Genomic DNA, 24,470 nt, shown 5'->3' with positions numbered 1-24,470 from the left:
AATTAATCTGAAAGAATATTCATAGAAGCATTAATTATAATAGTTAAAAACTGGAAAGAAATTATGGGCCCAATGACTTGGGAATGGATAAACCATAATCAATGCAACCAGCATAAGAAAGGAAACAAGTAGGAAAAACATCTTTGCATCAATTCCTTTTTTTTAAGGGTTTTTGCAAGGCAAAACATTAGCTAACACATTAGATGATACTATTAGTAACCAATCTAGTACAGGGTTAATGTCTTACATACAAAAAATTGATTTCACAAATACAAGTTGGAAAAGGTATGACTAGGTAATAATTTGCCTGAATTAAAATATGGAGATGCCAAAAATGAAATGCAGCATTTTTAAAAAGCCAATATAGATGATCTTGGTCTGATTGAGAGGCATAGTGATCACTTCTATTGAGATGACAGGGTCTTCCTTGATCAGATCACATCAGGATTATTCTGGTCAGTCCTGAAATACATTTTATGAAGGGAATTGATAAGCTAGAATGTCCAGAGGAGGGAAACAAGGATGGTGAAGGGTTCAAATGCATGTTCTATATCAGTTGAAGGAATTAGGTAAACAAATTTAGCTCAGTTTAAAAGAAAACTAATAAGTTAAGAATTTTCTTGAAGTGGAATGGGTTTCTCCTGAAATTTGCTGGACAATTTGCTTTGCTGTAGGGTAAATGACCTAATCTCTGGGTTCCCTCCCAATTCTGAGATTCTGTGACTTTGTGAAGACCAAAATCTTACAACTAATCAAGTCCTATTGTATTTACTATTTACCACTGTCACTTACACAATGAAAATAATCTATATTCAAACCTTTTTATTCCAAAAAAGCAGCCCTATTTTGGATGTCCCCTTATAGTATGAGGGTGATCTAGTTTCCCTGAAGCTGTGCCAAGCAAGCACACCTTTCTAAGCTGGAAAAGCTTTAAGTAAGCATCAGTAAAACATTTCAAAAATACACATTAGAAAAACAAAACAAATTTTCAGGAGATACAGGACAAATTTCTTATCTTGTTAAATATACCCTTTAAAATACATATCTAAAAGCCCATGGTTTCATACACAATTTTATTTTTTCTTTATATATTGGGAATATTTCTGTTTATTAACTCAAGCACATATTTTTTTTAATTTAAAGGCTCCTGGAGCCTTGCATTTTACATTCTTGTAAAGTGTGTATATATGTACACATGGGCAGCTAAGTGGTACAGTGGGTAGAGCACTGACCTTGGAGTCAGGAGGATGGGAGTTCAAATCCAGACTCAGATACTTTGCCACTTACTAGCTGTTTGACCTTGGGCAAGTCACTTAACTCTGATTGTCTCGCATCCAAGGTCATGTCTACATCCTGGCTACTGGACCCATATGGCTCTGGAGGAGAAAGTGAGGCTGGTGATTTAGCACAGCCCCACCCCCACTCAAATCCAATTCATGTGATTATCATGGCATCACCTCCCTGATGTTGTAGTCATCTTATATATAACATACATATTTGTAAGTATATTATATATAACACACACAAACTTTTAAAAAAAGTAGAATATTTTTAAAAATTTGAATTTGCATTGAGTAAATTTACTTAGTTTGACCAAGAAAACAAATACAAGAAATAAGACTCAGGATTTTTTGACTTTTTTATTCATTTAAAAAATGTTCTAAGGACATTGATATGCAGCACATGAGAGAAGCATCTAATTTACAATCTTATTATTCATTCATCCAATATTAATTTGAGGTTCAGAAAGGTTGGCTGACTTAAGGTCTCATAAGGCGTATATATATATATGGCAAAGCTGTGATTTAAACTTAAGTCTTCTGATTCCCAAAGCAGTGATCTTTCCCATTGTATAAAAAGGCTTCATCCAGAGGCCGGGTGACCACTTGTATCTGATGTTTGAGTGAATCCAAACTGGTGAAATTCATGCTTCAGACCGATGAAGGTTGGAAAAAATGACCTCTTCATTTCCAATTCTGAAATTCTACTTCATGAAGAACTTTGTGCTCAGCACTAGTAGGGAAGGGAAGGAGGAGGAACAGGGGTAATCCTGAGACTGATAAGACATAGTCCCTATCCTGGGGAAGTTTGACAAGTTGGCAAGTATTAAATCAATGTCTACAGAATGCAAAGTGTGGTCCTAAGTGCTAGGAGATCAAAGCATATGAATTTACACCCTCAAGGAGCCCTTTAAGGTCACTACCTAAGGATTCAAGCAAAATCCATATCACTAATTTGCCAAAGAGAATTTTTCTCCACCAAATATTTGGGTATGTAACAAAAAGCAAACCTGGAAAATGTTATTTAAAAATTACTTCTGATCACTAAAAATACTTCATGAAATCTGAGCTTTGGAGTTTGGACTGGAGAGGGCCTAAGAAATCATTACTCAGGAACAAAAGTTCCTTCCATAATATTCAGATAAGTAGTCGTCTCCTCCCTCTCAAGGCAGCTCACTACACCTGTTGACAGTTTCGTAACCATTAGAAACTTTCATCTATTGCTATTATTTTGCTTTCTGGGCCCAAATTGAACATTTGAATTCCTCTTCCATATGACAGCCCTAAAAATACATGAAGGCAGCAAGGGTATTCCCAAGACTTTCCTTTCCAGTTCCTTCAACTGATCTTCATGTGGCATGGTGACTTTACAAGTTTACAATTAAAAAAAAATAGTGTAGCTAGTCTACAAAGAATGTCTAGAATTAAGTTTGTATTTAATGTGAAATAGCATACATAATTATTGAAGAAAAATAATGTGGCAATAGAAATTTTAGAGCAGTTTTACATTTGGGTGGAGGGCCCAACCCTACATACACTACCCAAGGGACCTTGAGGGCTGATGAGAGAGAGAGAGAGAGAGAGAGAGAGAGAGAGAGAGAGAGAGAGAGAGAGAGAGAAGACCTCTTCAGATCTCCCAAAGCCAATCCAAGCCTGGTAAAAGGAAAAAAAGTTATGGAAACAAGAGGTGCACACTGAGCTCATAATAAACCTGGGGAGTGGGGCAAATGGACAAAGTTAACTGCATGACCTGGCAAATTGCCAGGTGATATACCAAACTGAGGTGCAAGCTGTTAAAGGCCAGGCAGGATCCAAGCTCTGCTAAGATTTTCTCATAGAAATCTTTGGAAAATCGTGCTTGTTAAATTAGAGGGCTACCTCAGATGACCCCAAGGCTACCAAAGTAGAGATTTGTTTGCAGAAGCTTTTTCTGCAAACTCTAAGCAATCCATTCTCAACCTGCAGGTCAGAGAAAGCCCTGATTACTACTGTGTCCTATATATCTGAATGGCTTTACCATTTGCAGGCAAGTGACCTAGCAATGCAGAATAAACTACTCAGCAACTGATAAGCTCAATTTGACAAATATTTTAAATGTCTGCTTAACTTCCAAGCACTATATTCAATGCTGGAGATATAAAAATGAAAAAAAAAAAGGCAGCTCCGTCCTCCAAGTTGCTTATGATCCACAGGGGCGATAAAACAGATACACAAGTAAATTATAAGGTAGTCAGAAATGGGGGAAGTTCAAAGTGTCCTAGAAAATTTGAGTGTAATAAGTCAGTTTGAACTAGGGCAAGGGGAGGGAGGAATCAGGGTAGAGAAGTCTAGGGAATGTCCTACAAAAGACCGAGCTGGGAAAGAGGACATGATGGGATAGCTGGTGCAAGAGGTCCAGGTTGTCCAGGAAATGGCACAAAGAAGTCCTCTCAAGGTAGCAAATAGCAAGCCCAACTTCCTTCATTTGATAAGAAAAATTGAGACTCAGAGGGATAAAACAATTTGCCTAGAATTTAGACCCAGGTGCTGATTCCAAATCTAATGCCCTTCCTACCAAACCATGTTGTATGCAAGTGAAAGATTATTTTGCAAGATGGGTCAGAGATAGAGAAACCAGTCATGCATGCTTCTAAAACAGTCTGGGAAAGAGGTGATGAGAACCTGGAGTAGGTCCTTGCTGCATGAGTGAACAGTGGCTGAATGAGACATAGAATACATACATATATAGAATTGCCAGGGCTGGGTATTCCATGAGGATGAACCTTTGGATTGTCATAAATTTGAATCAGTAGATAAACGGTTTTTATTCAGGAGACATTTTCTTGGTCTTCAGTTTATATGTGAATATAGCTTTTAGCTTAGTAGTAACCAAAACAACTAAGAGTGTGTTATTCAAGGGCTCACTTTCCTTTGGAGGGCAACCCACTCTGGGGGAGCATTATCCTTTAAACTCTCCCACCCCTATTACCCCTCCTTATTGCTTATACCCTGATGGCCCCTCTTCTTTTGGAACAGCAGACTGGTCTGGGGTTATGTGTGATTCTCTACCTTTCCTTACAGCTCATCCTCTAATGGAGATTTAGGTTGTGTGGATTGTTAGGGTGCTTAGAAGTCAGGCCCTTTAGCCTCTTTCCCCTTAGCTCATGCTAATCATAGCAATACTTAAACCTTTTTTGTCCCTAAAAAAGTGGGGGGGGGCAGCTAGGTGGTGCAGTGGACAGAGCATTGGTCCTGGAGTCAGGAATTTCAAATCTCACCTCAGATACTTGATACTTGCTAGCTGTGTGGTCACACTTGGGCAAGTCACTTAACTCCACTGTCTCATAAAATAAAAAAAAAAAGAATAATTCACATACAAATGAAAATATCATGATGAGAAGTTTTGGAGACATTATCTAAGCTTTCTTTTTCACTTAAATGAAATGGTATTACTTATTAAAGAAATAAAAACCAGCAAAATGGAAGGAAACTGGTGAGGAATTTAATTTTAAAGGCACGTAGGTTCAGAGACTTAGGGCCGCAAGAGACCCGGATCCCAGAGATGCTGTGACTTGCCCAGTTACAAGGTCAGGATATGAATCTTCATCACCTGACAATAAAATCCAGTTCTCCTCCCACTGAACTATGCTGTTTACACAGCTCAGAAGTGATCATTAAGTTGTATCTTGGATACCTACTCCTATGACACTAGACTCTTGAAGGTTAAGCCAGCAGAAAGCAAGCTCCTGCAAGTCTATCCTCCTTAGGTGGAAAGGCTCAAGGACAGTGGCAGATGACCTATCAACTGAGAATTCACCTTCTTACATGTGGAGAGATTCATCAACACAGAACTGGTCATCAAGGGATAAACTATTGGCCACTGTACCTCTCAAAACCATTTACTAAAGATGATATGACATGGTAGAATACTAAAATAGGTTCAGAGGTTAGACTAGGGTCTATTTGGACAATACCGAAGCAAACTATTGAGGTTCTTGTGTATCCGACTATATATATATATATATATAGTGTCTTCTAGTGGTGATGGTGATTAACAACTTGTCATAAAGTTTGGTGCTGGGTGAAGCATTTACTCTTTTCAATCAGTTGTTCTAGTACTTTGATTAGGAAGGTCCTTAGTTATATGAAATTCCTTTTAAAAATTATTTCTCTCCCCTTTTCTCTCCATAGCTTAGCTTTTGTGAAAAAGGTGAACAACTATCACTTGAAATTTAAATTTAATGAAATGAGTCCTTTCCAGCAGCATTTTAATATACATCATTCAAAAGAACAAGTCTTTATACAGGAGACCTCAATTTCACATTGATTTTTTAAATGTCTCAGTGTTGCGAACTGTAAGACAGCATCCTCAGAGAAATCTGACATTTGGACAAAGGTGCAACTGGCATTAAGAACATGAAGTGATTGAACCTGAGTGACTTCTTCACGTCCAGTTGGGACTACAAGTGAATGTTAGTATTAGTCTTTGATAAGCACTATGCAGTTTTATGAACTCTATTCATCTTATAAAGCCAAGGAAGAAAATGGACGAACATCAAAACCATCAACATTATACCTGAAAGACAAAATAACATTTAAAAATCAAAAAGACTACATCATTCACTTTTGTATCCTTAAGAAATATATGTGTTCATAAAGATTTTCTATGGGAAGACTTCATGTTGCTTATAGAAGTTCTAACATCAAGAATGTTCATTTGTATTTTTCTTGCAAGACAAAAACTCTAAAATAATCTAAAATAGGAACCAAATTGATTCTAATAATAAAGTAATGGGAAGAAGTAATGTGAGTCAAAGGAGGCACTACTTCAAGTCTGGCTCTGAGCTCTGTCTCCATCTTTAAGGTAGCAAGAATATTTGTCCCTGCTCATCCCAGAGACATTGTGAATTATGTAATTTTGAAAATACATACAATACAAAATGGTCTTAAGATTATTCCCTTTCATATATTTATTTTCCTTTTAAATCCAACACAATGCTACCCAAGAGATAAAAATTAAAAGTGGAGAAGAGCCAAATCCTGCAAGATAAACACTTCTAATAATTTATACTTAAATTTTTTTAAATTATTTTTTTTAATCTTAAGAATATGAAGTACCAAACCAACAAACATTTATTCAGTGCTTATTGTGTTACAGAACACTGTGCTTAGCTTTAGAGGAGATATAAAGTTGAAAATCTCAGATATCAATAAATCTTAAGTCATGGGTAGGGTTTTGGGGTTAAGACAACATCAAACTAATATGGTTGAGGTAGCTGGGGGTTTGCTTTTTTAAAAAAGTTCAGTAATCACATTAGACGAAAACATTATGCTATACTAATACACAAAAACAGAATTAATTTATGGGATGCCAATTAAGAAGGATTGCTCTTTGCTAAAGAGGCAATTGAATTTTATGGTTCTGAAATATTCAGATGCTGTACCATTCAAGAAAGCATTCTGCAGCTTAGGACTCCATAAAGTAAAATAATAACAGCCAAAAATAACGATCATGTCATTAATTTCCCAATACTATTTTTGTTTTCTTGATGAGGTCAATGCTAGGATGTAATCATCGTTATTTAAGAACAGTCTTATAAAAATCAACCATCCCTTATTTTAAGAAAACAATGTGGGGTGGCTAGGTGGTGCAGTGGATAGAGCACTGGCCCTGGAGTCAGGAGTACCTGAGTTCAAATCTGGCCTCAGACACTTAATAATTACCTAGCTGTGTGGCCTTGGGCAAGCCACTTAACCCCACTGCCTTGCAAAAACCTAAAAAAAAAAAAAAAGAAAAGAAAAGAAAAAAGAAGAAAACAATGTCAGATATTTTGCTATGAAATATGTATTTCTCTGGTATACATTTTCTGTTATTCTACATTTACAACATTCTGAATAATGCTTTTTAGGGAACAGAGAAGATAATCATTCAAACTTAACATATCCAAAATAATGGTGATCCTTTGGGAATTGTAATCTTTTCTGCTCAGAAAGTAGACAAATGTGTAGGAAAATAGAAAGAATGGTCTTGGACTTTGGGTTCCAATTCCTTTACTGCCACTTAACAGTATGTGACCTTGGGCACACACGTCACCTCTCTCAGCCTTGGTTTCAAAGGTTGAACTTGATCATTCTCAGGGGTCCCTTCTAACCTCTAACAGTGTTACTAATATTGTGAGTGACCCACACATGAACTTATTCTCTTTTCCTGACCAATATAAACTTGGGAGTTGTTGTCTTTATTTTTTTATTTTCCCAGTCTGTACTCTCTGGAACCTGATGGGCTTGAAATTTCATCCTTTCCCCCCCTTTTTTTTTGGCAAGACAATTGGAGTTAAGTGACTTGCCCAGAGTCACACAGCCAGTGAATATCAAATATCTGAGGTCACATTTGAACTTGGGTCCTCCTCCTGATTCTAGGGCTGGTGCTCTTTCCACTGTGACACCTAACTGTAACTGTTACATTTTTAAACTGAAATGACTATATTATTTCTATGATTCCCTCTATTTTCCTTCCTATCCTGTTTTAATTTTTCTTGGTTCATCATTTTCAGTCATATCTGACTCTTTGTGACCCCATTTGGGGTTTTCATGGCAAAGATACTGGAATGGTTTTGCAGTTTCCTTCTTCAGTTCATTTTATAGATCAGAAAACTGAGGCAAATAGCATTAGGCAACTTACCCCTGGTCACACAGTTAAGTGTTTGGGGCATGATTTGAATTCAAGAAAATTAGTCTTTTTGACTATAGAGCCTGCATTCCACTTTACCACCTAACTTTGTTAAATCCTTGGACCTCCACCCTAGTGGACACCCATTCTTTTTTTTTCTGGTGGGATTAAATGACTTGCCCAAGGTCACACAACCACTTAAGGGTCAAGTGTTTGAGGCCACATGTGAACTCAGGTCCTTCTGATTGCAGGGCCCATGCTCTATCCACTGCACCACCTAGCTACCCCCAGACACAGCTTCACTTTACAAATGAGAAATCAGACCCAGAAAACAACAAAACTAGGGCCAGTTTCAGAATGAGAACCTCTCTCCAAGGTTCCTAGCTTATTCATCTTTCTATTGGACCACATTGTTGCTCTGCTCATCCTACCTACCTTTGGACCATACTTTGTTTCATGAAATCATGCCTCCAAACATACATTTAAAGTCAGTGGTAAACTAGAATTTTTTACATACTTTTGGTTTTTTTTAGGTTTTTGCAAGGCAGTGGGGTTAAGTGGCTTGCCCAAGGCCACACAGCTAGGTAATTATTAAGTGTCTGAGGTCACATTTGAACTCAGGTACTCCTGACTCCAGGGCTGGTGCTCTATCCATTGCTCCACCTAGTCGCCCCACTTTTTACATACTTTTGAAGACCATGTTTATTTCTTGTGTTGAAGTATACCTATATTCTTTAGATATATGTTAACTTCTAGAAATTTAAGGACTTGATATATGCTCCTTAAACGATGAAGTACAAAAAATCTTTCATGCCATATATAACCTTAAGATCATCTTGCATGTAAAGAACTCTTCCAGTTATGATATTCCTTGAAGTCATCTGCTTTAAGGCATAATGCACAAAAATATTAAATTACTCTGGGAGAACCTCAACAAATGTTCTACCATGGTGCTTCAGAGGTGACTCTAGTCCTGGCCTTAATGCGAAGGGTTCTTTCATTCCTGTTTATGAGAAAATGTAGACTTGACAATAAAAGAGGTTATGACATTTCCTGAAAATGCAATAAATAGAAATGTGCTTACCTAAAGCAGGACCCAGGAAATACACAATAAAATAGTTGTAGAATAACTCACGAAAGCACTGGAAATGCAGTGAAAGGGCCAAAGCTGGATTAAATACAGCTCCTGTGAGATTTCCTCCTGTAATAAATTTTAAGCAAAATGACACTAAACTAGATTTTGTACTTTCATCTGTTGAGAACTAAAAATTGATGGCAATGACTAATGTGCAATTTTAGATAACAAGCAAATTATCTCTACAATTATATTCTCTCCAAACTTGTAAAAAAAAAAAAAGACTGAATGCATCTTCTCCCCAAACCAAGAGCTGGATCTTAGAAACTGCCTAATCAATAAGTCTTTGTTAAGTATCTGCCAGGCACTGTGTTAAGAAACACAAAGACAAAAATGAAACAGTTCCTGTCAGAGCTTGCCTTCTATTAGGGGAGACAACATGAAAATTGTCCAATTCCTTTACTGTACAAAAATTGTAAATAAGGAAATGGAGGCTCTCAAAGGGGAAGTGGCATAAAAGGCTTTTACAGTCAAAAGAATTTTAGTGCTGTATAAAGACCTTTAAAAACTTTCCAATTCTAACCCCTTTATCTTTACAGATGAGGGAGGTTAAGCTCAAAAAGTCAAGTGACTTGGCCAATGTGACAAACCTTGACCTTCTAATCCAAATTCAATTTTTGAGTTTTCTTGGTTTTTTCCCATTATGCCATATTTCTTCAGAACTCACTTGAGTCCAACTAATATCTCTCCATTACTCCATCCTCAAAAAGTCAAAGAATTAAGCATCCTTTCTACTACAAGCAGGAGCATTTTGGAATAAGAAAGCACTAGGGCACAGTATTATTGCCTTTGTTCTTAGAAAATACTACTGGTAGATTTAGTTGCCTTACATTTTTAAAAAATCATCACAATAAATAATACTGTTCATAAGGCTTTTTTTAAGTTTTTAGTTTTTGCATGGCAATGGGGTTAAGTGGCTTGTCCAAGGCCACACAGCTAGGTAATTATTAAGTGTCTGAGGTTGGATTTGAACTCAGGTACTCCTGACTTCAGGGCCGGTGCTCTATCCACTGTGCCACCTAGCTGCCCCTATAAGGCTTTTTGTAATGTATTAGCATGGCAGGAAGCAACAATAACAAAATGTTTTTTATCACAAACAAAAATAAACATTCCATTAGCTTTAACACAATTTTAACCATAAATAGCATAAAGCCCAATTAACACTGCATAGGAGACTAAAGGTATAATAGTTACTAGTTTAAAAGTTATAACAACAACTAATGACAGGGCATTAATTTTTATTTTAATTAGAACTGTGAAGGTTTTATTGGTGATCATTGTGATAATTTATTATAAATTGAGCTACTCAGAGTCGGTGAACAATTCAGCAGTTCCCATTGAAGTCACTGTTTCATGCCTTTGAGGTAGAGGGGCAATGGAACTCTTCATTCTGTCAAGGTGGAAACATACTTCAAAGACAAAGAGGCTGGGGCAGCTAATCTGGGCTCAGACTTCTGGCTCCAACTCTGCCTTTCCTAGAACAGTACCATAACATTCATAGACACACAGGTCTGGGCCTGGAAGGAACATGAGTACATCTGATCCAACTCCTTCATTTTACAGATAAGGGAACTGGGGCCCAAGGCATGATTTTCCCAAGATTTTACAAGTAGTAAGAACATCACAGTACTATTAGAAGCCAGGCAGAATATATGAGTGGTTATTCACCTATTCCATTCCCAAACCTTTGATTAGTTGGCAGCCAATCTTAGGAATCTACAAACATGTCTCAATTTTAAAAGGGACTTTGAACCTGCCTCACCATGGCTAACTGAAGGTGACTCACCATTAAGTCTAACTTTTCATTAGCCCAACTTAAAGTCTTTCATTAAGGCTGTTCCAGAATGCCTCATTCTGATCAGTCCTAGATCTGTTTCTTTTAGTACTGTGACTCTTGCAACCCTGTCAGAAGAATCAGACATCTCAATGTGGGATGCCAAGAAGTCCAAATACTGAGTGGAAAAAGTTCACTGAGGGCACTTCGTAGAAGAATGATCATGCCAAAGGGCATGAATATTCACAAAGTGGTCACTCTCCATATCATACCTGTCATGGCAGCTCTAATTGTACTTATGTCAAGAGAAGAGGTGGTCAGAATGAAGATGAGCTACAATGGGGTATTTATTTTGGGTACAGGGCAGCCCTAAGAATAAAAGGAAATTCTCATTCCAAACAGGGTGTTTTAGGAGTTTCTAACATCAAGACAGAGGGAAGTCCAGATAGCTTGGTTAAACTGGGCCCCAACTAAATCTTTCCTCAATCACTTAGAATGTCTAGGGGTTCTTTGACTGAAAGGTGATCTAAGCAGAAAGTAGATGCTCAGGGTGTATAATACTGCTATGTCTGGGATAATAATTACATCATCAGTATGGTAAAATATAGTGAAAAAGACCTTAGACTTCAGAATTTAGAAATGAGTATCAGCTCTAACATTAGCTATATGATCCGTGAAAGTAAGTTTCAGTTAAGACTTCATCTGTGAAATGATGATGAATACCACTTTGATTTATTGTGAGAAAAGTGCTTTGTAACTATAAAAATGTGAGCTGCTATTACTATCATAGGATTTTTCAATTATATCATAACATAAATGAAATGCTATCCAAGATAAAAAGATTTAAAAACTCAAAGTCTGAATTTTTTTTTAAAAAGGAATGTTCAACTGTAGGCCCTTTAGTTTGTCAAGAAAATGAAAGTATAAAAAAAGATAGATTTATGTATTGAAAAAAGGGTTAGAGTTACTTAGTCCTTAAGAAACTCTCCAGTTTCTACTAACTACTTTTATTTGAATTGTCAAAATCATTAAGCAGAGAGTTATTGTAGTACTTTTGCTAAAACTACCTTTTATACTGTTGAATCTGTTTTTAAATAAATTTTCTATCTCTCCTAGGTATTCAAATGTTAACACTATTTTCTTTAAAGCCAGACTTCTTCAGCAATAAAGGTCACATATTTGTAAGGCAGTACTTTACTACACAGAGACTTTGCCCTGTAACACTATCAAAGTACCCAGTTGCCTTTGAGAAATCACAAAAGTACTCTGGCAGCTTTAAACATTTCCATTCACCTTGCCTAAAAATTTGACTTTCAGCATTCTTAGTAACCAAATTATGGGCAGTAATACCAGATAATCTCCTCAGGAAGAATCAACATCCTGTATCACCTACAAAAAAAATCTCCTGAAAATGAAATTTATGAAAAATAGTTTTACACCAAGCATCTCCTGGAAGCAAATCTTTTTCACATTAATATAAACTATAAAAAAATTAAAACCAAAATTTTCAAAATAAATCACACAGTTTAGTTTTTGATAGAATAACAATTTTATTAGCATTAGAAATTCATATTTTTACCTCATTCAGGACTAAATTATGGCATTTCATTGTCAAAGTTAACAATCAAAAAATTCCTACACAAGGCTCCCCCTTGTTTAAAACAAAACAAAAGAAAATAAGAAAACTTTTTGACTCACCCTTTTCTCTCTTATAAGGGCAAAATCTACTATTAGCATAATTTCTTTGAAAAACATCAACTCAAAAAAAAAATAAAAAACATCAAGCTCTCATAACTTGATGCCAAATAAGATGGAACACAAACTACTCTGCCAAAGTCCTTGCTGTGAGTCACATCACCACTCTGTCCCTCCTTTTTCTCATCTGAAATATGAAGGACAACAACCCTGCAAGTGATAAAAGCACTTTACAAATTGCAAAGCTCTAGAGAACTGGGATGTCTTCTGGATATTTCAAATCAAAATTTCAAAGTTGCAAGGAACCTTAGACCACATCTAGTTCAACCATTTGAGTCTCAGGGAAAGTAATTCAAAGACATAGTATATTAAAAGATTCTATATCATCTGTATTTTAACTTCTATATACTTGAATTTTTAATCATAAGTTAACACTTCCTAAACTTGTTCTTTTCCCAGAAAGTGTTTAAAATTACTTTTTACTGCTAACTCTTTTTAGTTAACTCTCCCCAGTTTCAAAAAAAAAACTCCTATACTGATGTATTTTCGTTCATTTTTATTAAACACCGCCATTTTTGATAATTGCATAATTATGAACACTCCAGACATTTCATGTTAACTTTACTAGAGAGAGAATCCAACTTGGAGTAGGGACAAAAGGGGAAAAAAGGGAAGGATTTTAAGAAGGCTAATCTGAAATATAGTATGGATTAGGAACATAGAAAATTCCCACTCCTCAATTCCAACAATTTTAACCTTTCTATGCAAATAAAATGACAGATTAAAATTAAAGACATTTCTTCTGCATATTTAAAGAGTGAATATAAAATATGTATATGCAAATTGCATGCCTCTAGATGTAAAACCTGTTTTTTAGAATATTAACTATCAAAGTAAAACATCATTAGAAGGTATTTGAGAGACAGCTAACCTTTATGAGCTTAATTTTGAAGCCAAATACAAACTCCACCTCTTTCATGAAGTTGCCCCACCTGCTCCATTTCTCTTAGATACCCTTAATTCTCTTTACTTCTTTCAAATTACATAACATAATTCAGAATTTCTTTGGTCAATCAAGCCATCGATACTATGGATTAGGCACTAGTGATACAAAAGCAAAAATGAGGCATGGAGATTACATTCCACTGGGGGGATATCTGTTCACCGTTGAGTAAATAAAAGACTTCTACAAATGCACAGTGATGGTGAGGAGGGAGAAAGCCTGTGCAAAGGCAGGAGGGGCAAGAGATGAACTGTCACCTAAAGGAATGATAGGGGGTCAGTTTAGCTACAGCCAAGGTGAAAAGTCTAAATGCCAGAGAGAAGTGTCTTAATTTATCTTGCAAGCAATGAGCAACTGCTTAAATCTCTACATGAAGATGTAGAGAATGAATTAAGAGAAGGGAGGGTCTAGACATAGGGAGAACACATGAGGGAGGCAAGGCAACCAGAGAGTGATAAGGAGAGAGTAATGGATTGGAATCATTAAGATCTGAGATTCAAATCCAGCCTCAGCTACTTATTAACTGGGTAAGGCACTTCACCACCGTTTGCCTTGGTTTCCTCATCTACCTACCTCATAAAGTTGTTATGACATAACTGCATAATGGTTGGCCTGGCACCAGCCACACTGAAAGCTCTGCTTGTCATATTGTTATAGTACCATTATTGTGTTTTGGGATGGCATCACCAGGTGAGGGTAAGGGAATGGATGAGTCTGGCTGTGGTTTAAATGTTAGCTCTTATCATTTACACAGAGATAGGAGAATAGACTCAAGAGATTTCTGGGAAGTAGAATCAACAAACTTGCCAAATAACTGGTCATGGGGCAAAAGTGAGAGTGGAAAAGCAAGGACTGTAAAGCTGGAAAACTGGGAAGGTGTGGGCACTCAAGTTTAGAGGAGGGTTTGTTTTAGGCGGGTTGGGGTTTTTTACACATCCTGTAAAAAGATGAATAATACATAGGTGGAGCCAAGGGACTGGAACCCAGATCAGAGGGGAGCTGGATATGCAGGTCTTGAAGCCATCTTTGGCATGGCACAGTGACTGGAGAGAAGGTCTTAGAGTCAGCAAGAAGTGGACGTAAATTCTGCTTCTGATACATGTTGGAATGGGCAAATCATTTACCTTCTTAGGAGGTTAACTTCTGGGCAACTTTCTAAGACAAGTTGTCAAGAAGGCGCCGACCTGTATTAGAGGAGAATGTTTTCTCACAGAAAAGTTTCCTCAACCAAGGAAAATTCAGGTGCAGTCCTCCCTATTTCTATTCTATGTGGACATGACAGTGTGAATGAGATCACTGAGAGAATATGGACCCATCTACAAATAGGTGGGTTTTGCAAAGGATTCATAATATACACTTCATTGCGATTTTCCTCAGTAAATCTTGTTAACAAAAGCATTTTTTCAAAAAAACCTTTTGCAAAGAGATTGAAAGTTTATTTGAAACTTAATCCTTCCTGATTTAAGACAGATATCAATCAATTCTATTTGGAACTATGAAACTAATGAACTCAAATACTAAAATTGAGGTGAACTGTTGGGCCTGATTTATTTTCTCTAATTTCAATTTTTAAATAAATATTCTTCTCACTCTATGATCAGTCAATTATGCACTAAGTAATATCACGATGTGGTGAAAAGACCAGAAGCTAAAGGACTCAAGTCTGCATTCCTCTGGAGACAAGTTAACTGGCATAGTTGCTCATACTTCAGTTCATCTTTCCAAGTCTAAGCTTGCTTTTATAGAGCAGGAGACATAACTAATTTCATTAAAAAACTCACAAGTCAGTAAACAGTAAAGTGTTAATAGAACTGTAAAAATTATTGCTTTTTTCTGCTTGCTGAGCTGGATTTTCTTAGCCCAAGAACCGCATTCCTGGGAATGTGTGAGGCAGGCTTGAAATTGGCACTAATTCTTCTAAATCTCTCAAGTAATAATGTTTCATGGATCCAGGATAAGAAGACACAGTGCTGGAGGAATCATTCATAGAGCTGAGAGCACCAATCCACAAAGTTTTGAAGGGTATTATGTAGTAAATTATAACTCTATTGAACTAGTAAAATCACCCTAAGAGGATGATTTGCCCATTCTAACATTCAATGATTCTGGATGTATGTCCATAGAAGCCTTATTTAGAGCTGCAACTAGCAATTTAGGTGTCAGGAGGCAAACAACATAAAACAAGCCTTCCAATCAACTTGATAATTCATAGTGTGATATTACTATTCAGGATAAATCCAGTTGAATTGAAGGAAGAATAAGTTATTTTAGTGATTTATAGATGGAATAACCCAAAGCTTCATATTTTACCTATCCTTGGTAAAGGGCAGCATGTTGTGGTGAAAAGAAAGCTGGCTTTGAAGAAAAAGGACTGGGTTCATTTTCTGCCTCTAGCACATTCTGACTGTATGATCCTGGCCTCTAGGAAATTCTCTAGGACTCTAAAGTATAGAAAAGGTGCCAACCTACATTGGCAGAGTTTTCTTATCTGAAAATCATAGATCTAGAATTAATCACTCTTCTTTTTTGGGGTGTGGGAATCATATATACATACATATATATATATATATATATATATATTTTCTTTTTCACTTACATGTAAGAATTTTTAACATATTTTTAAAAATTTTGAGGTCCAAATTCTTTCCTTCCCTTCCTTGCCTTTCCCCCCATTGAGAAGATAGATCATTTGATATAGATTATACATCTGCTTCATGCTAACCTGAAAAACAAGTTCAGTTGTTTCTAGCTGCTGAGATTTATACATGTTAAAATTTTTATGTCCGATAAATTTTAGTGCTCTGGGAAAATTCTTTTTCTAGAAGCAGCTCTGGCTTTACGACACAAAGGAAAGAAAGAAATGGACTCGGGATTACAACACCTCAGCGTTGTCCCCACCACTTTTACTAACTGTATCAAAGAAGTAAGCTCTTTGTCATAGGATACTTAGTTCCTCTGTATGATGAAACAGCTGGACCAAGTGACACCTAAGGTTTCTTTCCTTTTCCAGTTCTTTAAATTTTGAAGGGGAGAACTAAACTCGCTTTTCATTACTTTTTTTCGTAAGGCAAATGGGGTTAAGTGACTTGCCCAAGGCCACTCAGCTAGGTAATTATTAAGTATCTGAGACCAGATTTGAACTCAGATACTCCTGACTCCAGGGCTGGTGCTCTATCCACTGCGCCACCTAGCTGCCCTACTTTTCATTATTCTTAACAGAAAAGAAAGGGACAAAAGAGGAAATCACAAGCTGTAGAGTATCTTTAACTTCTATTCCGCTGTATTTAGAGCTGACCTCAAAGAGTGGTGTCAGTTTCCTGTTCTCCGGTGGATTGTACCTTCTATTCAAAAGACTTCAACTGTGGGAGGAAGGAAGGAAAGTTCTTTCCCTCCTTGCTGTTCTCAGAAATTCCTTCATGCCAACTTAGTTTTAACCTTAAGCTCCAAATTTTATAATTTCTCTTTGTTTGCTTGTAAAATGAAGGTATCACTAGTAGTCTATAAAGAATTATACTATGTCACAATTACTTTCAACAGAAATAATTTTGTCAAAGACCTTGGGAACGTTTTTCCTTCAGCTAAGACTATAACTTTAAAACAACAAACTTTTCAATCCCACAACACAATTTTGTTCTTTCCTATTTAGACACTTTTCCTCTCTATTCCCAAAGGAAACATCAAGGAGCAGACTGCATAAATAGCTCTTCTGAGAGACCATAGATACAACACAGATGAAATTTTAAAGGAAGATAAAGATCCTTTTTCTATCTGGAAAGAGCAATGACCTTGCTGAATTAAGGTCTCCGTTTTACCACTTAGTAACTGTGTGACCTTGTCAAAGGCTTGACCTCTGAGTGTCAGTTTCCTCATTGGTAGAGAGAGTATGAGTAAAGTGCTCTATTAACAATAAAATGTTAGGAAAATGTAAGCAATTATCTTAACTATAACTTGGAAGTTACGAAAGGTGAGTTTATAAATGGACTTGGTACCACCAATAGTTTCACTTTCTACTTCAACAAAGCTAAAATATATAGAATATTTTAAACGAATTTAAAAGAATATGTTCAAATAATAAAGACTAGGTTAGAGATACCTCTTACCACATGAAGTCTATTAGCTTTAATATTTTGAAAATTCCCATTGAATTTTTTTGTTAAAATCTGCTCAGTTCTATCAATGACATGCCTTTTCTCAGCAATGCTATGACCAAAGAGAACTCTGAAGGACTTACAATAAAGAATGCTATCCATCCCAAGAGCTGATGGTGTCTGAATATAGTCTGCTGCATTCTTTTTTTTTCCACTTTATTTTTCTTAAGGTTTCTCTTTGTGTATACAGAGGGATTATGTTTACCTTTACAACATGACTATTGTAGTAATGTTTTTCATGGTTACACATTTTTAACATACAACAAGTAACTTGCTTCCTCAGTGAGGGGGAGTGGGGTAGAGGAGGGTAGAGAATTTGGAACTCAAGATTTTGGAAGTAAATGTTGAAATTTGTTTTTGCATGTAGCTTGGGGGGAAATTAAAAAAAAATAAAATATGTTCAGTTTCAAAAGTATTATGTCATTCAACACTTCCTTAAATCTCTCTGCCTCATAAAAGATGGACTGCTGCATTTGGGATTGACAGAACAAATGGACTAGTATTTTTCAAAGAAGTCACTTCCATCTGAGGTACATATTTAGTTTATAAATTATTTTTGGATGAATTGTAAATTAATTTTTAAATGGGATCCCAAGATATGTCAGGGGATTCTTAGGTAACTATACTTCTATGGGGAAGCAAGTATTAGAAAAGACAAATGATGAAGATGACAATTTTTAAGGGTTCTATATAAAATTTATATTAGTTTTTTTTGGATCTTTTATCACTTTTTAGTTAGTATCTATCTATCTCATATATATATATATATATATATATGGGACAAGAACATTATAAATTTAAATCTTCAAATGGAAGTGATTGTTCTGTAATAAGTAATAAGAAATAAAAAAAATACCTATTTAAAATCCTATGTTTGACCTTTAAAGCACTTCAAATCAGGCCCCTTCTACTTTTCCAGCAATCTTATATTTTACTCTCCTCCAAGTCCTTTACTGTCCAAGAACCTTGGCCTTCTTACTGAACTTTTTCACTGGCCCCTCCCAACACCTGAAATATTCTCCTGCCTCATCTTTACCACCTGGTTCCCCAACCTATCTGTTACAGGAGGCTTTTTCCAATTCACCCCTTCCCCTCCCAGTATGTTTCCTGGGAACAAAAATATGAGTGCTACCTAAAGGTGGTCCATTGTACCAGGAGCTCCCTCAGAGTAGGGGTAATATTTTTATCTTTCTTTGCACCCCCTCCCCCCAGAACTGGGGTCTGGAACAAAGTAAACAGTTAATGGGCTATCTAAGTCACCAAACTTTTATTTTCAGAGAGTTCTGATCTACTGAACTGAGCCAAATCCTCTGGAGCCTAATAGAAGAAACACAACTAAATCTCCCTTCCAAAGAAAGCTCCTTAAATGTTTGAAGACAGAAATTAATTCTTCCAAGCCTTCTTTTCTCCAGACAATGCCCTCTTAAGAAAACACAGGTGCAAGAAAAAAAAAAGAAAACACAGGTGTCCATTCATATGTGGAAACCATTGATTACAACAAATGACAAAGTTTTTAATACTGCAGATGTGTTTACTTACCTAGGTAGTATACTTTCCAGGGAGGTATATGCTGATAATGAAGTTGATAAATACATTATCATAGCTAGCTCAGTATATTTGGGAAGTTCCAAAAGAAAGTGTGGGAGAGAAGAGGTATTAGATTGACTACCAAACTGAAGGTCTACAGAGCTGTTGTACACCTGTGAAATCTGGATAGTCTACCAGTGCCATGCTAGGAAACTGAATTGCTTCCATTTAAATTGTCTTATGAAGATTCTGAAGATCACCTGTCAGGAAAAGATGACAGATGCTGAGGTCCTTTCTAGAGCTAAAATGCCAAGGATTCAAATGTTAACTACAGAGAGTACAACTACGATGAGCTGGCTGTGTTGTTTGAATCCCAAATATATTCTTGCCAAAAACACTTTTATGGAGAACTATCACAGGGCAGATGCTTATGGGGAGTCAGAAGAAGTGATACAGGGACATCCTAAAGGTCTCTCTTAAGAACTCTGGGATTGATTGTGTGGCATGGGAGACACTGGTACAAGACTGCCCAGCATGGTGTGCCTTCATTAGAAAGGGTGCTGTGCTTTATGAGCAAGGCAGACTAGGAAGTGAGATGTAGATGTTTAAAGAACCCACACTGGCTGTTCACATGGACTGTTTGAGCTTGACCTGCGGAAGAGCATTTCCAGTTTGTATTGGTATGATCAGACACAGTGGAACACAATACAGCTTGTCTCTAACATAGTGATGTTGTTTTGATTGTCTTCAAGAACAAAGAATCAAAGGGGTGGCTAGGTGGTGCAGTGGATAAAGCACCGGCCCTGGAGTCAGGAGTACTTGGGTTCAAATCCGGCCTCAGACACTTAATAATGACCTAGTTGGGTGGCCTTGAGCAAGCCACTTAACCCCATTTGCCTTGCAAAAAAAAAAGGGGGGGGGAAGAAGTACAATGTAAAATTTGGTGAGGAACTGGCGCCTATTGTCCTAAAATGGAAAAAAAAAAGGATTTGGAATCCAAAGTGCTGCCTGTGTCCCACAACCTGCTTCCCTCCCCATCCTGCTTCAGCTTTCTCCTCTGGAAGCTGGCCTCACAGTCTCAGCGGGGTGTCGCCCGGTGCAGCCTCTGGTCCCAGGCCTGGGGCTCTGCCGCTTTGGCGAGTCAGCTACCTTCTCCTTGCAGAAAACGAGAATATAATAGCAATGACGCCCCAACTCTGCCACGCTTCCTCGGCTCCTCTTTGGGTGGTCTGACCCTTAACTAGCCGGGAGACCCGTTTCCTCATCTGTAAAATGGGTCGGAGGAAGAAAAGGCAGAGGACTTCCCGGTGTGTCTGCCCAAACCCCCCAACTGGGGTGAGGCGGCGTCGGGCGCAGCCCCCACGAGAGCCGGGCCGGCTGGGGGTGCAGGTGCGGGGTCGGGGGCGCGGACCCACCTGCGAAGACCAGGAAGGTGATGAGCGCTGCCTGCAGGTGGATGCGGAACTTGAGGCGGACGTCCTGGAAGTGCATGAGCGCGCTGTGGAAGATGAAGGAGCAGCTGAGCTCCACCAGGAAGGCCTCGGGCAGCGCGATGCGGATGGGGTACCGGCACCCATGCTCGCGCTGGCGCCGGTGCGCGGGCGACAAGCCCAGGCTCCACACCCAGCTCATCCAGGCGCGGCTCAAGCCCGAGCCCGCCGCCTGCGCCAGCAGCTTGACGGCGCCCAGGCGCGGCGGCATGCGCTCCAGCGCCAGCTGCTCCAGGACCTCGCAGGGGTTGCTGACGGCGCCCACCATCGTCAGCCCGTGCACCAGCGAGAAGAGGTAGATGAGCGTCAGCGTCCAGCTCGGGTTGCCGGCACCGCCCAGGTCGCTCAGCACCTGCAGCTCCAGGGCGCAGCTGCACAGCTGGAAGGTGGCCAGCGCCTCGGCGGCGAAGACGCGCAGCGCCGGGGGCCGCAGGGAGCGGCGCAGCAGGGCGCGCAGCGCGCCGGTCAGCACCACCAGGCCCAGCAGCACCGCCAGGGATGCCACCGTGGCCGGCCCGTCCACCCACGCCTTCTGCATGCCGCGGGCTCCCGGGCTCTCGGGCTCCCGGGCCGCGGGCTCTCCGGCTCTCGGGCTCCCGGGCTCCCGGGCTCCCGGGCCGCGGGCTCTCCGGCTCTCGGGCTCCCGGGCTCCCGGGCTCCCCGGCTCTCGGGCTCCCGGGCTCCCCGGCTCTCGGGCTCCCGGGCTCCCGGGCCGCGGGCTCTCCGGCTCTCGGGCTCCCGGGCTCCCGGGCTCCCGGGCCGCGGGCTCTCCGGCTCTCGGGCTCCCGGGCTCCCGGGCTCTCGGGCTCCCGGGCCGCGGGCTCTCCGGCTCTCGGGCTCCCGGGCCGCGGGCTCTCCGGCTCTCCGGCTCTCGGGCTCCCGGGCCGCGGGCTCCCCGGCTCTCGGGCTCCCGGGCTCCCGAGCTCTCCGGCTCTAGGGCTCTCGGGCTCTCGGGCTCCCGCGCTCCCGCGCGCCCCGGCCCGGACCTCGACCTCGCCGCGGGGGCGGGAGCCTGGCCCTGGCCCTGGCCCTGGCCCTGGCCCTGGCCCCGGCCCCCGGGCGGGGCGGGGCGGGGCGGGGCCGGCTCCCGGCTCCCACCTCGGCCCGGGGGGCAGAACGGGGAGCGGAGGGGGCGGGCCCGGCCCGGCGGCTCCTAACGGTCAGTGCCCCCCGCCCGCCGGGCATGCGCGGACCCTGACCCTGAGGAATCCCGGCCGAGGGGGAGGAGGAGGCCGCCGCGCAGGCGCAGGCGCGCGCCCGGCTGTTGGGGGGCGGCGGTTGCACACAGGCGCCCCCGGCCCCCCGCCCCATCCTCGCGCGGGCGCGGTTTCTATGGCGCCCTGGGGGGCCCTGCCCGGAACGCCCCACCCCCGCAGTCCTTCACCCCGGTTTGTCCGGAGAGAATTGGCTGGAAAGCGAATCACCTTGGTGTTCTCGGCCCGGATTTCAGTGTTCTGGGGCCGCAGAACGTTGACCCGCCCCCCGGGCCCTGCTCCGGCACCTGCAGGGACAGGCGCCTGCTGCTCCCAGCTCCAGCGACCCTCGGGCAAAATTTTTTTCCTTTTTTATAAATACTTATTTTGACTTTTACGATTTTCCCCCATCTTAAGTCCCCCCCCCCACAGAAGGCAGTCTGCTGTCTTTACAGTTTCCTTGGAATACGTTGATCCAAATTGAATGTGTGGAGACAGAAATCATATCTTTAAGGAAGAAACATGAGGTATAAAAGATAGCGACATCAGACAATAAGGATATCAGGGTTTTTCCTAAATTAAAGGTAATAGTCCTTGGTCTTTGTTCAAACTCCTTGGTTCTTTCTCAGGATACAGACGGTATTCTCCATTGCAGACAGCCCCAAATTGTCCCTGATTGTTGCACCGATGGAACGAGTCCATCAAGGTTGATCTTCGCCCCCATGTTGCTAGAAGATGATTTCAACTCCTGCTTGAATGATGATGACAATAACTGTCAGACACTGTCCTAAGTGCTATACAATTTCTATCATTTAATCCTTAGAACAACCCTGGGAAATGCTATAATTTTCCCCATTTTACAGATGGGATAATTTGAGGCAAACAGGTTAAGTGACATGTAAACTATTAAGTAAGAGGGGGCGGCTAGGTGGCACAGTGAATAGAGCACCGGCCTTGGAGTCAGGAGTACCTGGGTTCAAATCCGGTCTCAGACACTTAATAATTACCTAGCCGTGTGGCCTTGGGCAAGCCGCTTAACCCCATTGCCTTGAAAAAATCTAAACCCCCCAAAAAAATTATTAAGTAAGCTAGTGTCTTAAGAGTGACTAAGGCTGAATTTGAACTCAGGTCTTGATTCCAAGTTTAGGTACTATCCAAAACACCCCCTTGCTCCCCCCTTCCTCTTCCCCCGCCATGATTAAGTAATGAAAGCATCACAGAATACAAACACAAGCAAACTTCTAAAAAGGGAACGACAATACATATAAAATAGACTTGGAAAATGGGGTATGGAAAATGTAGGTAGTATAGTTTGGGAATGACTGGAAAGCATTGTGATGACCTGATTCAAGAAATGATGAGCTGAAAACTCACCTATCAGAGTCTAGGCTTCCAGGGACAGAAGTTTCAGGAGGACTTAGCTTTTAAGCGACCTGGTTTGGAAATGATTGGGAAATGGGGTGATGGCCTTATTAAGTACCTACTATAGACCAGGAACTATGCTAAGCCTTGAATAAACATATAGAAAAACTGAGATAGTCCCTGCCTGAGAGTTTACATCGGAGGAATATAGCATATTTATAAAGTTACTGTTCTTTGTATTAGAAGGGACCGAAATCACGTTGCAATTTCAGGGTCAAGGTGTCTGTCTTTGCTTGATCAGACCAATACAAGTCACATATATACTACTCTCCCTCCCCACATCCAAATTCAGGGCATTTCAGGGAAGGCAGGGGAATTGATTAATGGGGAAATCAGGAAATTTTTCCTAGAGGAAGGAATAATTTAACTGCCCTCTGAAGGATTCTTATCTAAGAGGTAGAGATGAGAGTGCAAGGGCCATCTATGAGGGTGAAACCATGGATATTTTTCCTGTGGAAGTAAAATTAACATTTTTTTTAAAAGCAGATAGGATTTTGGAAATTAGCCCATCTAGTCTTTTCTGTCAATTATGCATGTTCATGTTATCTAAATAAGATATCTACATATCTCAGATATGTTTTATATAGATATACATAAAATATATAGAGATATATAACTAGATATCTAAATTTATCTAGCAATATATCTATAGCATATATGAGTATACATCTTTTTTTTTTAGGTTTTTGCTAGGCAATGGGGTTAAGCGGCTTGCCCAAGGCCACACGGCTAGGTAATTATTAAGTGTCTGAGCCCGGATTTGAACCCAGGTACTCCTGACTCCAGGGCCCGTGCTTTATCCACTGCATCACCTAGCCACCCCTATAAGTATACATCTTATATATCTAGATTGATATCATGTATATTTCTATCTTTATATGAAAACCTGAGGCAATGTTCCTAAAAATAGTTACTATGATCAATGGCTGTTGAATCTAATATACAATTTTATATAAATGGGATAAAATGATATAGGTACAGATTACTTTTATTAGAAATACAGATATCACACAGTTGGTTTGTTTCCTGCCTCAGCTTTGATTTTGGTAGAAGGCATTTTTGTAGTTTCAGACCTAGTTACAAAACTGGATTCTTGGAGAATTGTCATCTCTTTAAGGTAACAACTGGGGGAACTATTTCCTTCCTAGTTTTAT

The 24,470-nt window shown here is 39.9% G+C and overlaps 1 protein-coding gene across 1 annotated transcript; it reads right to left on the bottom strand.

Moving 5' to 3' along the window:
- Window positions 1–9,019: 9,019 nt before the first annotated feature.
- LOC141507190 (uncharacterized) lies at window positions 9,020–22,012 on the bottom strand. The gene is made up of 3 exons (XM_074214626.1): window positions 21,901–22,012; window positions 20,627–21,854; window positions 9,020–9,130 (listed from the first exon to the last, which is right to left on the bottom strand). Exons 1-3 carry the CDS (start codon window positions 22,010–22,012, stop codon window positions 9,103–9,105), a joined length of 1,368 nt encoding a protein of 455 aa, XP_074070727.1. The 3' UTR covers window positions 9,020–9,102.
- Window positions 22,013–24,470: the final 2,458 nt, after the last annotated feature.

The sequence above is a fragment of the Macrotis lagotis genome, chromosome 1 (assembly GCF_037893015.1).
Source record: "Macrotis lagotis isolate mMagLag1 chromosome 1, bilby.v1.9.chrom.fasta, whole genome shotgun sequence".
In the NCBI taxonomy this organism is placed as follows: Eukaryota; Metazoa; Chordata; class Mammalia; order Peramelemorphia; family Peramelidae; genus Macrotis; species Macrotis lagotis.
This window is presented reverse-complemented; position numbering and strand designations above follow the sequence as displayed.

What these genes read in the sequence shown, in the direction of transcription:
- LOC141507190 (XM_074214626.1), bottom strand. Translation starts at nt 22,012, where the DNA reads ATGGGGCGGGGGGCCGGGGGCGCCTGTGTGCAACCGCCGCCCCCCAAC. An exon ending in CTCGGCCGGGATTCCTCAGG is followed by an intron (nt 21,855 to 21,900) that starts GTCAGGGTCCGC and finishes ACTGACCGTTAG; the next exon opens with GAGCCGCCGGGCCGGGCCCG. An exon ending in CACCTTCCTGGTCTTCGCAG is followed by an intron (nt 9,131 to 20,626) that starts GTGGGTCCGCGC and finishes AATTTATTACAG; the next exon opens with GAGGAAATCTCACAGGAGCT.